This window comes from Delphinapterus leucas, chromosome 9, assembly GCF_059928025.1.
Source record: "Delphinapterus leucas isolate spDelLeu-1000000601 "Yukka" chromosome 9, BTC_Dleu_Yukka2, whole genome shotgun sequence".
In the NCBI taxonomy this organism is placed as follows: Eukaryota; Metazoa; Chordata; class Mammalia; order Artiodactyla; family Monodontidae; genus Delphinapterus; species Delphinapterus leucas.
The window spans coordinates 88,017,450-88,032,428 of NC_143137.1; the positions used below are offsets into that span (position 1 = coordinate 88,017,450).

At 40.9% G+C, this 14,979-nt stretch overlaps 1 protein-coding gene across 2 annotated transcripts in view; it reads right to left on the reverse strand.

Annotated features, from left to right (window-relative positions):
• Window positions 1–14,979, reverse strand: part of PUS7 (pseudouridine synthase 7) — a 57,483-nt gene that overhangs the window by 18,899 nt on the left and 23,605 nt on the right. For both annotated transcript variants that reach the window (XR_016394376.1, XM_022554417.2), the window contains exons 6-7: window positions 12,079–12,190; window positions 9,626–9,703 (exon numbers count right to left, since the gene is read on the reverse strand). Coding sequence is in view for 1 of the 2 variants with exons in the window: in XM_022554417.2 (XP_022410125.1) it covers window positions 9,626–9,703; window positions 12,079–12,190 (190 nt within the window). In the remaining variant the exon portion in view is untranslated. The remainder of the gene's footprint in view (window positions 1–9,625; window positions 9,704–12,078; window positions 12,191–14,979) is intronic.

The window sequence follows — 14,979 nt, forward strand, 5'->3', positions numbered from 1 at the left end:
CGCGTGGGCTTAGTAGTTGTGGCTCGCAGGCTCTAGAGTACAGGCTCAGTAGTCGTGGCTCACGGACCTAGCCACTCCATGGCATGTGGGATCCTCCCGGACCAAGGCTCGAACCCGTGTCCCCTGCATTGGCAGGCGCAATCCTAACCACTGAGCCACCAGGGAAGCCCCAGTTATTGTTGTTTTAGAGTAAAAAGGGTACTTTTCCTTTTGTTTCCTTCTGGCCAACAGTAGTGACGTACTTTTCGTCATGTCTCATTTACAGCAGTGCTGGCCTCCATGCTGTCCCTAACACACTAATCTTGACTTACTGGTCTTTTAAAGTCTACAATGGTTGTGGCAAAGAAGAAAAGAACTCTGGTACTGGAGTCCCAGGGGCTTTGACTGGCAGTTTCTGTTTACTCTCCCCAGTCAACTACTGATGCCCAAAGTGGCTCATTTAGAGAGGAATGGGAGGAGGTCAAGTCCTCCTGCTCTGCTTTAAATTATGGACTCTCTTCATCCTAGGCAACAAGGAGGTTAAGGAAAGAAGAGGGGAAAGCTGTTCACACACAAGTCAGTAACAGTGTCAGCTGCTGCTCAGTGGCTTTGGTTCTGCATTTTAAATTATCAGCATACACGTATCTTTTGGCTTTTTGTCTTTTTTTAAAAGGTAGATTGAGGAGTATAAATACTACACCAAGGACCTGGTTACAAAAGATAAATATTCATATTACATGTATCTGTAATATCATATATATCTCACTCTCCATCTATCTTCGCAGTGACACTGTGGCTGATACCACCTTTCAAATGGCTTTGTTAATATTTGGCAAAGCTTTGCCTCTTCCAGTGAAGACATATAAAAACGCAGGTAAGGAGTCAATTTAATTTTTTTCAGGTGGCTACTCAGTTATTTCAACAAATTCACTGACTCAAAACTTTTCTTTGGGAGTTCCCTGGTGGCGCAGTGGTTAAGACTCCATGCTCCCAATGCAGGGGGCCAGGGTTTGATCCCTGGTCAGGGAACTATATCCCACATGCATGCCGTAACTAAGAGTTCGCATGCCACAACTAAGGAGCCCACCTGCTGCAACTAATAAATTAAAAAACAAACAAACAAAAACAACCCCAACACTCTTCTTTGCTGATTTTAAATGCTACTTGCTTACACACTAACTCTGTGGATATATCTGGGCCTGTAATTATTCTAATGCTACCTGTTTATGTGCCAGTATCATATTGCTTTAACTGCTATACTTTTTTGGCCATGCCACGCAGCATGTGGGATCTTCGTTCCCCAACCAGGGATCGAACCCGTGCCCCCTGCCTTAGGAGTGTGGAGTCTTAACCAATGGACTGCCAGGGAAGTCCCTACTATACTTCTATAATATGCTTTAAAATATACTGAGGCTGGACAGCTACACGTAAAAGAATGAAATTAGAACATTCTCTAACAACATAAACAAACTCAAAATGGATTAAAGACCTAAATGTAAGACCAGATACTATAAAACTCCTAGAAAAAAATATAGGCAGAACATGCTTTGGGCTTCCCTGGTGGTGCACTGGTTAAGAATCCACCTGCCAATGCAGGGGAGACGGGTTTGAGCCCTGGTCCAGGAAGATTCCACATGTTGCAGAGCAGCTAAGCTCATGCGCCCCGACTACTGAGCCTGCACTCTAGAGCCTGCGAGCCACAACTACTGAGCCCATGCGCCACAACTACTGAAGCCTGCATGCCTAGAGCCCATGCTCCACAACGAGAAGCCACCGCAATGAGAAGGCCGCGCAACAGAACAAAGACTACGCCCCGCTCGCCACAACTAGAGAAAGCCTGCGCACAGCAATGAAGACCCAACGCAGCCATAAATTAATTAATTAATTATTTGAAAAGAACATGCTTTGACATGAATCATAGCACTGTTTTCTTGTGTCCATCTCCTAGAGTAATGGAAACAAAAGCAAAAATAAACAAATGGGATCTAATTAAACATAAAAGCTTTTGCACGGCAAAGGAAATCATAAACAAAACAAAAAGACAACAGACTGGAAGAAAATATTTGCAAATGATGCAACCAACGAGGGCTTAATTTGCAAAATATACAAACAGTTTATATAGCTCATTATCAAAAAAAAAAAAACAATCAAAAAATGGGCAGAAGACCTAAATAGACATTTCTCCAAAAAAGACATACAGATGGCCAACAGGTACATGAAAAGATGCTCAATACTGCTAATTATTAAGAGACATGCAAATCAAAACTACAGTGAGGTACCACTTCGCACCAGTCAGAACGACCATTAAAAAGCCTACAAATAACAAATGCTGGAGAGGGTGTAGAGAAAAGGGAACCCTCCTACACTGTTGGTGGGAAGGTAAATTGGTAACAGCCACTATGGAGAAGAGTATGGAGGTTCCTTAAAAAACTAAAAATAGAGTTGCCATATGATCTAGCAATCCCACTCCTGGGCATATACCCAGAAAAGATGAAAACTCTAATTTAAAAAGATGCATGCGGGCTTCCCTGGTGGTGCAGTGGTTAAGAATCCGCCTGCCAATGCAGGGGACATGGGTTCGAGCCCTGGTCCAGGAAGATCCCACATGCCGTGGAGCAACTAAGCCCGTGCGCCACAACTAATGAGCCTGCGCTCTAGAGCCCATGAGCCACAACTACTGAGCCCGCATGCCTACAGCCCATGCTCTGCAACAAGAAAGGCCACCGTAATAAGAAGCCCGCACACCAGAACGAAGACTAGGCCCCGCTAGCTGCAACTAGAGAAAGCCCACGCACAGCAACGGAGACCCAACGCAGCCAAAAATAAATAAATAATTTTTTTTTAAAAAAAGATACATGCGCCCCAGTGTTCATAGCAGCGCTATTTACAAGAATCAAGACATGGAAACAACCTAAATGTCTACTGAAAGATGAATGGCTACAGAAGATGTGGTACCTACATACAATAGAATATTACTCAGCCATAACAAAGAATGAAATAATGCCATTTGCAGCAACACGGATGGACCTGGAGATTATCATACCAAGTGAAGCAAGTCAGACAAAGACAAATATTATATGCTTTTACTTGTATGTGGTAAAAAATATATATACAAATGAACTTATTTACAAAACAGAAACAGACTCACAGACATAGAAAACAAACTTATGGTTACCACAGGGGAAAGGGGGAAGGGAGGAATAAATTGGGAATGTGAGATTAACATACATACACTACTATATATAAAATATAAAGCAATTATACTCCAATAAAGATATAAAAAAAAATAAAAAATAAAATAAAGTTGTACTGTATAGCACAGGGAACTATATTCAGTATCTTGTAAAAACCAATAATGGGAAAGAATCTGAAAAAGAATATATGTGTGTGTGTCTGTGCGTGTATATACATACATATATATATATATATAAGTATAAAACTGACTTTGTTGTACACCTGAAACAATGTAAATCAACTATACTTCAATAAAAATAAATAAAAAATAAATAAAAACAGGTGGTAAGTTAGAGAAATCGATTACTATAAATCCAGAAATATCTTAGGGTGGAAAGTGTAGTTAAAATGTTTTACTAGTCTAAGTGTACAATTTACCCCACAGCAGAAATCATCATGAGAATGTTTCAATAAAAACATTTTAAAAATGAAAATATATATGTATTTATACGTATATTTTTTATTTTTATAGATATGTCATATATATATACTGAGGCTAATACCCCTTTATTAGTCACTTTTTCCAGAATTTTTATGGCTAGCTCTGTGTCTTTCCCACATTATGATCAGCTTGATTACACTGAAACATTCTATTGGAATTTTCATTAGTATCAGCATAAATTTATACATTTATTCATTAGAGAACATTTATATGTATCCAAGAACAGGTTATAGCATTCATTTATTCAAGTCCTTTTACATCGATCAATAGTATTTCAAAGTTTCTTCATAGAGAGAGATCTTATACTTTACCAAAATCTTTGTTTCTAGGTATGTTCTTTTCTTTTCTTTTAAACTTTTTCTGTGTAAAAGAGTTTTTTCCATTATAATTTCTAACTGGCTGTCATCTGAATATTGATTTTTGTACATAATCTTTCCTATCTTGTATAACTTTCAGTCAACTCCTTGCATAGAAACAATAATATATCAGTAACAAAAACTGCAATTTGGCCTCCTCCCTTCTAATTTTTACACCACTTATTTCTTAATTTTGTTTTCTGTATTACAGTATGCCTAGAACAATGATAAATAGTGGTAATAGTGTGGTCATCTTTATTTACTTTGTTCCCAGCTCTAATAAAATGCTCTAGTATTTCACCCTTAAACAGGACATTGGCTTTTCATTTGAGACTTTCACACTTTGCCCTTTCCTTTAATAAAGAGCCTTTTTGAAAATTACAAATAATCTAATATGGTCAAAAATAATTCATCAGTTGGAATTTACTTATTTAGCCATTCATTTAAGATTTTCCAGTTTGGGTCACCTGGGTTGTTTACAATTTTTCAAAATTACAAATAATGCTGCACAGTGTATCACTGTGCCTAAGAAAGCCGTTTTAAGTTTTTCTGAATTCAGACTTCCTCTGAAAAGACATCTACGCTGAGAACTACCAGAACAAAGAGCGCTTGTGCTTCACTTTGTTGAATACACTTCTCTCTTTACTACTCTGGACTGTGCAGTGTTTTTCAGCCTTGGTCCTTAAGCACATTCCTGCCGGCTCTTGTTATGAGGAGCCATGTTCCAGCTTTGCCTGGAAATACAGGGGTTGGGAGGACCTGGATGCGGCTCCTGGGCCCGGGGCCTGCACGAGAGGCTGTTCTGCCCCAAAGCGCCTGGTCTATCAACCCAGAGCAGCTAATCATGGAAGCAGCCCCACAGAGGTGTGTGCCCCTGCTCTGCAGCCTCTGAATTTCCAACATCACATGAAAAATTAGTGGGGAAATTTTATCTTATTCCCTTGTTAAAAATATGCTGTTACTGAGTTAAACTGTTTAAAATCCACCGATATAATACCAGTTTGCCATTTCATCTCAGAGAATTCTTGTTTCCTTGCTGAAAATTTCCCCATACTCCCTGAAGACAATCAACTCCTTGATGCATTATCAATCAGTCTTATCTGTTTCCTGGTTCAATATGCAGAAACAGCCTGACCAAATTTCTTGAGGAAAAAACATATGTCATTATCCCATTAATTATTATAAAATGTAGGAAGCTAGCCTGAGAAGTGGGCAAAGCTCATACTCCTTTACCCTCTCCCCTGGCTCTGAATGCCCTGTCCAACCCAAGTACCAAAAAGGTGTAAAGTGGGTCTATACCAGCCTGGGCCAGCTGCTCAGAGGCAGCAGATCCAGGAGAAAAAGGGCACCACATCCTTGACTTCAGATATGTAGGGACAATGGTAGAGCCACAGGGCATAAATTAATCCAGAAACAGTATCCTGGAGTCCAGGCAGGAGAGGATGGAGGTGAACAGAGGGAGAACCAGGAGGACAGAACCCCTCTTTGGTCAGTAACTACTGTTGTAGAAACGAATGGAATATTTAATAAGAGTCAGGAGGAAAGAAGGAATCAGATAAGCGACTTGGCAGCTCTGGAGAGAGCTTATGGAGACTGATGCCCAATAGCCATGAAAGACAGCTCTGTTTTTTTTTTTAAGTTGAGCTAAAATTAACATAACAAAAAGGTTATCATTTTAACCATTATAAAGTGTACAATTCAGTGGTCTCTAGTATATTCACAATGTTATGCAACTGTCACCACTACCTAATTCCAGAACATTTCTCTCACCTCCAAAAGAAACCCTACACCTACTGACCCCATGCCCTAGATCTGCGGCTCCTAGCAACCACTAATCTACTTTGTCTCTATAGATTTCCCTATTTGGGACATTTCATACAAATATAATCATATAGTATGTGGCCTTCTGTGTATGACTTCTTTTATTTAGCATAATGTTTTAATCCATGTCATAGTATGTATCAGTACTTCATTCCTTTTCATGGCTGAATCATATTCTACTGTCTATTCTTAAATACACAACATATATTTCTGAAACCCACTAGCACAGCAGAAAGCAAGAGCTACACTCAGTTCTCAGTGGTGTGGGTGCTCCCTGAGAACTGATGGAATGAAGCTGACAATACTTTTCACGATACTGTTCATAGTTTTAACTTTGATGATCCTGGATCAAGCCCTTCGGCTGTCAATTCACAGCAATTCTGTGAGTAACTTGGGACGACCAAAATCTTGCGTTTAAACATCAGGAGCCAACCTAAGCAGCATGTTGCACAAAAAAGCCTTTATTAACAAAGCCAGGGAAATACTGGCCCAGGCTCAGAAAGGAGACTGGCAGGAAGAGGCAGGAAAAGAAACAAATCATGCTGAATGAGGCTGTTCCTGCTTGAGATCCTGTTAAAACTACTAGGTGACTTTGGAGAGTTACATGAAGCTGAAAAGCTTCTTATCCAGACGATTGATCAATTCAGCAATAATTAAAATCCTTGTGTGGCGGAGTGGGTTTATCCTGTCCACCAGTTCTCACGGGAAAGGCCAATCTGTCCAGCCCCACGTATCCATTAAGCAAACGAAGGGTGCAGCCTGCATCCGCAAGATAAGTGCTATGTGCTTTCCAAAGGCCAACACTGAGGTGTCTAATATGGTTTCTTACTAAGTCAACAGGAAGATGATAAAGGCAGCAAAGGTCTATGAATAGAGCCGCATTGTGATCAAGTATGACACCTGGTGGCTGACGAAGAAGAGAAATAAATACCTTCACTCTTCAAAGATGTCACATCATAAAATGCAACAGAAAATAACGAGATGCCATTTTTTGACCCTCAAATTAGTAAATTATTTTTTTCTTAGATCGTGATATGTGTCAGGGAGGATTCTGGAGAAGAATAAAGGTGATAAACTGGTACCACCTTTCTACAGGGCAAGTAAACTCTGCTAACAAAAACCTAAAACCTAGAACTTCACATTCCCTTTAAGGCAGTAATTCCGCTGCTAAGCTTATCTTAATGAAGTTATCACAGATGTGTGCCAAGATTTAACTCCGAATATGTTCGTCATGGAACTGCTTATAATAGCAAGAAATGCAAAACTATGTAAACATTCAGAAATAGAACAGTAGTTCATAAATTAGGATGCATCCATATATTTAAATATCTTTTGCTACATATTAACAGGGAAAGAGGTACATCATTTATTGTTTAAAAGAAACGAACACATTTAAAACAAATATTTCGGTTTATAAGGAAAAAAGAGTCCCCTACAAAAATATACCAAGCCGTAAGCAAGGCAATCTCTGAGGGAGTACAATTATGGTGGAACTTTCATTTTCTACCTAGTTCCTTCTGTGTTGAAAAAAAATTGAATCTATTTTTTTTTTTTTTTTTTTTTTTTTGCGGTACGCGGGCCTCTCACTGGTGTAGCCTCTCCCGTTGCGGAGCACAGGCTCCGGACGCGCAGGCCCAATGGCCATGGCTCACGGACCCAGCCGCTCCACAGCATGTGGGATCTTCCCGGACCGGGGCACGAACCCGTGTCCCCTGCATCGGCAGGCGGACTCTCAACCACTGCGTCACCAGGGAAGCCCCTGAACCAATCCATTTTTTAATTTACGTGGAAAAATTCCCAGAGCTGGCCGGCCGGAAAGCACAGGAGTTGACTACAATGGTATTTCAGGACACCAAAGAGAAGGCAAGAACCTTCTGTGCCCCCCATCCAGAGCATGGAAAGCCCAAGCCCGCAAGTCACTGCTGGTACCCGATTGTCAGGAGCTGCTGACGAGCCCATCACCCACAGAGGCTGTTTCAAATCTTCACACTCTTTTAAAGCTCCCTTCCCCACTCCTGCCCCCTACACTCTCAGGAGACGACCCCACGTTCCATGTATCTCAGGGAGAGAGAGACCAGGCCACCAGGAGAGAGCACTGGCATCTTCAGGTGTCTCCTCCCGCTCTCCCTCAAACACAGCGACACCACACCGCCACTAGTGAAGTCGTGGAGAGATGTTCTCACCCTGCCTTTACTATGACATCACGTCACTGTCCCAGGGTCAGTGAAGGAAAGGACCGGAAAATCCATTAGGATGCAACTGGGAGCTCAATCCTGACATTATCTCAAATGAATCAGAGGAGGGGTGGGAAAGGAGCCAGATGGCAGGTGACTGTGGAGCGAAGAGGAGGCGCCACCTCAACTTCTTATGAAAAGATGGAAAAAGTACAAATACATACATGCATTTGTTTTCAGCGGGGATAGCAAGCATAGATGACTTTATTTTTCATGACAAAATTAACATATGGCAAACCGTACATATTCAAAATGTACAAGTTTTAACATGTGAATGTTAAAACCTGTGAAACCATCACCACATTCAAGCTAATGAACATCTGCATCACCCCCAAAGTTTTCTCCTGCCCCTTTATTTCTCCCTCCCACCACTCCTTACCTCAGGGGGTGCATGAGGACAGAAGCCTGAGTTTGTCCAACTTCCTCCTTTCCCTCTGACCTTCACTGAACTGACTGGGTTCAGGCCCCTGTCCTCCGCCCCAGCATATGGCAGTAGCCCCGATCTCCGTTCCATCCCTCTTGCTCACCAACAACTCCTAAGCCTGTCCCTACACACGACTCCCCCTGTTTAGATTAAGGTCAAGTCCAAGATCCTAACATGACCCTCAGGGCCCTTCAGGATCCGGACCGTGCCTACCCATCAAGCCTTATTTCCTGCTAAGCTCCCACAAAACTCAAACACCTGCCAGGTACCAAATATGCTATGCTCCCCAAATCCTTTCCAGTGTCTTTTCACAAGCTCTTTTCTTGGTGTGGAACCAACAACCCTAGACCCTCCCAGCCCTAGGAAACTCCTACCCATCCTTCTAAAATCTAGACAAGTGATTCTCAACCAGGGGCTATTTTGCCCTTCAAGGGACATTTAGAAATGTCTGGAGACATTTTTGTTTGTCACAATGCTGACATCAGTAGAGGGAATGCTACTGACATCTAGTGGGTAGAGACCAGGGCTGCTGCTAAACATCCTACAATGCACAGGATGGCCCCTACAACAAAGAATTACCCAGTCCAAAATGCCAGAAGTGAAGAGGCAGAGAAGCCCTCATCTAGATGCCATTTTCTGTGAAAACCTCCCTGGCCTGCCCCCCACAATGAATGCCAAGCTGTGTCGTCAGGTCTACCCTAATACCCCAAATATACCTCTATTTTAGCATTTATCTCACTGTGCGATAAGTTCTGATTTATTTTTCTCTCTGCCATCTTTTTCATCTGTATATCTCCAGCGTGTAACAAAAGACCTCATTCACTGTTCTGTAATTTTAAATAACTTATATTTAATAATGAATGAAAAAGAGAGAGAAAGGAGAGAAAGAGGCACTTATTCTCTTGACTCTACCACAAAAATCCTTTAAAAATTACTGCAAAACATTTTGGCTGCAAAAACATTAGAAAATACAGATAAGGAAGAAGAAAAAAACAAATAGAAAAGCAATCTTTTGAATAGGCAGAGGCACCATCTAAAGATGGAAGAGGTAAACTCCACAAAGCAAATCCAAGAACTCTGAAAGGTGGTGCTAGGAGTTTTGCAGTACGAATCCTGACATGTACCCACTACTTACTTGAGAACAGCAATCTCTTGAACGGTTATGGCCCTTTTATCTTTGGTTCCCATGTAGGAGAATATGTTTGGCTTGACTCTGATAAGACAAAAACAAAATCATCTGAAGTCATGTACCATTAGGAAATCATGCTTCTTATAATTTAAGATTTAAAATAAATATACTTAAAACCGTAATGGAATAAGAGAAGAGTAAGGACAAACTTTATTTTAAAATATACCCAGGAGGGCTTCCCTGGTGGCGTAATGGTTGAGAGTCCGCCTGCCGATGCAGGGGACGCGGGTTCGTGCCCTGGTCCGGGAAGATCCCACATGCCAGAGCGGCTAGGCCCGTGAGCCATGGCCGCTGAGCCTGCGCGTCCGGAGAGCCTGTGCTCCGCAACGGGAGAGGCCACGGCAGTTAGAGGCCCGCGTACCGCAAAAAAAAACCAAAAACCAGGAAAACATAAATTAGTGTGCAAGCTAAGAAAGTAAATGATGCCTGAACAATTGTAAAGCAATTATACTCCAATAAAGGTGTTAAAAAAAAAAATGATGCCTGAACAACCCCCTCCTTAGCTGTGTGTGACTTTTTAAAATTATTTTTTTAATTTAATTGTTGGCTGCATTGGGTCTTCATTGCTGCACACGGGCTTTCTCTAGTTGCAGCGAGAAGGGGCTACTCTTGTTGCGGTGCATGAGCTTCTCATTGCGGTGGCTTCTCTTGTTGTGGAGCCCGGGCTCTAGGCACACAGGCTCAGTAGTTGCGGCTCGCAGGCTCAGTAGTTGTGGCGCGCGGGCTTAGTTGCTCCACGGCATGAGGGATCTTCCCGGACCAGGGATCGAACCCATGTCCCCTGCACTGGCAGGTGGATTCTTAACCACTGCGCCACCAGGGAAGTCTAGCTGTGTGTGACTCAGAACATTTGTACTAGCCAGCAACAGAGAATGAAGTAATGCACTTCCTGTTGATTACATGCAATTCATTAATTACATAACTGTGAAGGTAAAGAAAAATACATTCTAGATGTATCACGTACCACTTCAAAAATTTTATACCTTCAATTTCAAACAAGTTAATAGTAATGTGAATTTTCCATAAATACATGCTATTTCTTTGTATAAAAGCCAAATGCTAAAACAAGGATGGGAATAGTTTTAATATGAAGATATAAGTGAGCCAGTTAACCAAGAAGAATTTTATAAAAACTGCTCCACATGAACAGGAAAGAAACGGGAAGAATTTCTTGAACTCTGAGCAATCCCAACTCCAGATCTCAGGGGAGCTCCCTCCCCAACTTCCTACTCTCCCAGGTTCAGGTACAGACAAGGAATCAGAGAGAGCGAGCAACCAGAGTAAAGTAAAATGCTACTTCAAATGGTACTATGTCCTATGGACTAAATTGTGCTCCCTTAAAATTCCTATGCTGAGGCTGTGACAGCCAGTACCTCAGAACGCAAGTGTATTTGGAGATAGAGCCTTTAAAGAGGTGATTAAGTTAAAATGAGGCCCTAATCCAATTAGACTCGTGTCCTAATATAAGGAGAGGAAACGTGGACACACAGAGAGACTCCGGGTCACAGACACACTCAGAGGGAAGACCATGAAAGAACACAGAGGAGGTGGCCATCTGCAAGCCAAGGAGAGGCCTCAGAAAAAACCAAGCCTGCCAACACCCTGAGCTTGGGGCTTCCAGCCTTCGGACTGTGGGAAAATGAATGTCTCTTATTTAAGCCACCCAGTCCGTGGTATCTTGTCAAGGCAGCCATAGCAAACTAACACACTGTGTGCTGTGTTTAAACTAGGTTAAATATATATCAGAAAGCAAATTTCCATGCATACAGATTCGCTATGGTACCTGTACCCATTTCCAAAAATAAAATGGCACCTGGCTCATCCTCAGAGACCCAAACTCTACTATATTCGCATTCCTGTGAGAAAATCTGACTGGTGTCAGGTTTCCAATCTAGTCTATCTCCTGGAGTTAAGAGCTTATGGTTTAGTAGCAGTCCTCTGCAAACACATCAAAGTGTAGGCTTTCAGGGAAGAAAGTTAATTTTTATTTTCAGCTAGGTGAACTGGTAACTCTCAACTACATGTAAACCACTTACTTAAAGAATTTTCATTTTGAATCACTGGCAATATGCAAGGAGGTTAAAAAAAATTAATTCAACTGTTGTCTAAGAAAACTATAATTGGGAATTCCCTGGCAGTCCAGTGGTTAGGACTCGGCGCTTTCACTGCTGTGGCCCAGGTTCAATCCCTGGTCGGGGAACTAGGATCCTGCAAGCCATGCAGTGCAGCCAAAAAAAAACCTCCCAAAACAAACAAACAAACAAAAAAACCCCACTATAACTAGGAGGCACATTTGCTACCTATTTGCCTATTTTCCCACTCCCTTTTCATCAGCATGGAAAGAGGAAAATACACTTCTGTGTTTTGATTTTGTATGGGCAAAAGAACAAAATACTAACCTTAAATATTTAGACAGTAGATTAATAGCATCCATGGTGTCTTTGTTTTCCTTGTACAGTACAAAGTGGCAGTAACTTCCCCTAGATTTTGGCCAAGAATGTTTTCTTGGATCTTAAAAAAAAAAAAAATTAACTATTATATACACCATAATAAAAGTTAGCTGAGTTCTTATGAAACCCCACAAGATCATTTTTGCTAGAGAACCTTTGAGAGAGAAATCAGATCTAGTCTGACAAGAAATATGGGTTAAGTGGTTATACCTTGTGGTCTACAGTTATTAAACTTTCTGTGATTGGATACTTATCTGTCTGTATTTAAAATCAAACTCGAGAAATGCAGGTGGTGTGACAAATGACTAAACCTAACCAGCAATCTTCACACAGAGAAACACAGAGGGGTCCACCATTCCCCAGTGGCTTACTTTATAAGCATGTGTCTGAAAGGGGGCCGCCTGGCCCTCCAAAACGTATGCAGGCCAGAGGGAAACAGCAGTCATGGCAGAGCCTACAAGCTTTGCCTCATCTCCCCAGTCAGGTGTTCTCACAACAGGCTGGATGCCCTAGCAGGGTTGGCGATAAAGCTTGTGAGGAGCTGCCTCAGTGACAAGTTCAGATTTTTCAAAGGCCACTTCCATCACAGTTTAGCTAATACTAGATGGTTTGCAAAGGTCTACTGGACAGAGAGAGCAGCTGGCATTCAATACCTAATTGTCATTCTTGGGGGAAGAGGAGACTTTAAAAATTAAGTCAGGTTAAATATTAACTTCTGAGCCACTGTTACGTCGATTGCTCAACTTTTTAGAAACTGGCAAACATTTCGAGACTTTGGAAAATCTGACTTTTAAAACTGTTCTTCCAAACGAACATTAAAATTACACTACAAACTAGAAACATATATTTAAACAATATTAAGATTTTGACTTCAGTTGCCCAAAGAGTGTTCTGAAAACTCAACACTTTGGGAGAAATGTGTAAGCCGCAACTGCACGTCCCAGATGTTGTACAATAACGTTTGTGAGTCTTGTGTGACACACAGCTGCAGCTGTTATATGAACGCATCTAACTCAGTTGATTTCTGTAACTCTATGAAAGAAAGACTGTGAAAAAATATTTCATATAATCCCCAGAAGTCTTCTTCTTTTAAAAATGTTCCTTTGTCTTTGTCCCTTTAGCATGAACTCATGAATCCTTCATCTTCAAAGACATAAGAAACTTCTGATACTAAAGTTACTTGTACACCTGCCTTTGCCAAGGGAAAAAGCACTGCTTCACAGGTTAGGGATATAAGCTACAATGTAAAGAACAAATTGACCAATAAGCTGTCTTGGAAAACTGCCATAGCGTGTATGCTTAAAGTATTACAGAAAAAGCACTGCAAGTATTTCTTGGGCTCTTGGTATGAATTCCTCACAATTCATCCTCAGAAAATTGTGAACAGGGATATTATTTTTGGTTTTCCTTCCAGCTCCCTACATTTAAGCAAAACTGTCTACGCTTAGCACTTGTGACAAAAATCATTGGCATTTCATTTTATCTACATGAAACGCCAACCGCTCTTACCTGCTGCAGTTCTGACCTCTGTCCAAATGCACAGCATAAAGAGCACAAGAGAGCAGTATTTAATTTATAATAATATTAAAGTGCTTTAGAAGTGAACATGCAAATGATCGCATGGAAAGTTTCTACTGAGGACTCCTACAGCGCCTGGTGGTTATGTGGTGGGTTAACAGCCATTTAGACATTAACAATGGAATGTCGCAGAGGCAAACAGTGAACAAGCAGAAAACTCACCGACAGGTCCAGGCCTCCCTGTCTCAATCCCCTCACAGTGGCCTGTCCACTCACCCTCAAAAGCTGCACTGTCTGTGCCTACAGGATGTAGCAAAAGGTGTAAGACTGGATGCAAAGTGCCTCCCCATCCAGAGATTTGTTTTCTTAAATATGGGAGGACGTGTACCAAAACGCTACTTGTGATTTATCTTTCAGTTGTGAGACTGCAAGTAATGACTGTTTTATATTGTGCTTTTCTGTGTTTTATGAGTTTCCTGCACTGATTTATTTGAAAAAAATGCAAAAAATTATTATGGAAAACAGTTCTCAAACTGATAGATTAAAACAGATTTAACAGACTTACCCACCGAATGCAATGTTCTGACCTTGTTTGTATCATGATTTAAACAAGTCATCTGTATGCAAAAGGCATTTCTGAGACAGAGAAAAACTGAACATGCACGGGGTATGAGCTATTAAGAAATTATTGTTGATTTTGTGGGGATGTGATAATGATTTAGGGTTTTAGTTCTTATCTGTCAGATACATACTGAAGTATTTACGAGTGAAATGAAGTACTACGTAGAATTTTCTTTAAAAACACTCCAACAAAGGAAAAAAAAGTGGGAGGAAGAGGTCAAACAAAACAACAGAACATTAATAACATTGAAGATGGTTGATGGGTACACAGGGGTTCAGCATACTACTTCCTTTATTTGTCTGCATGTTTGAAAATGTCCATAATAAAAAGCTTTAAAAAAATTTGTGATAAAAATTGATGAAGTGTAGCTACATTTTCCTCTAATTACCCTTTCAGTCGCTCAAAATTAACTATAGTGGCAAGAAATAAATGAAACCACAAGATTAAAAAACTAAATGCTATTACACCTTAAGAGAAACCATGACAACTGGTATGAGTTTGGCTCACAAGCATGCATCTTTTATTAGCAAATCCAAGCAGTGAGCATGCATTCAATTACCTCCTCTGCAAGTAACAGACATAAGGATTCTTTTTCCAAGTGCACTCAGTACACAAACTAGTAATAAGCATATGCATTGATTAACTGGGAATGTTTTGAATAACGGACAATCGGTGAGTCTCAACTTATTTTGGGGAATTTGTTTGACTTC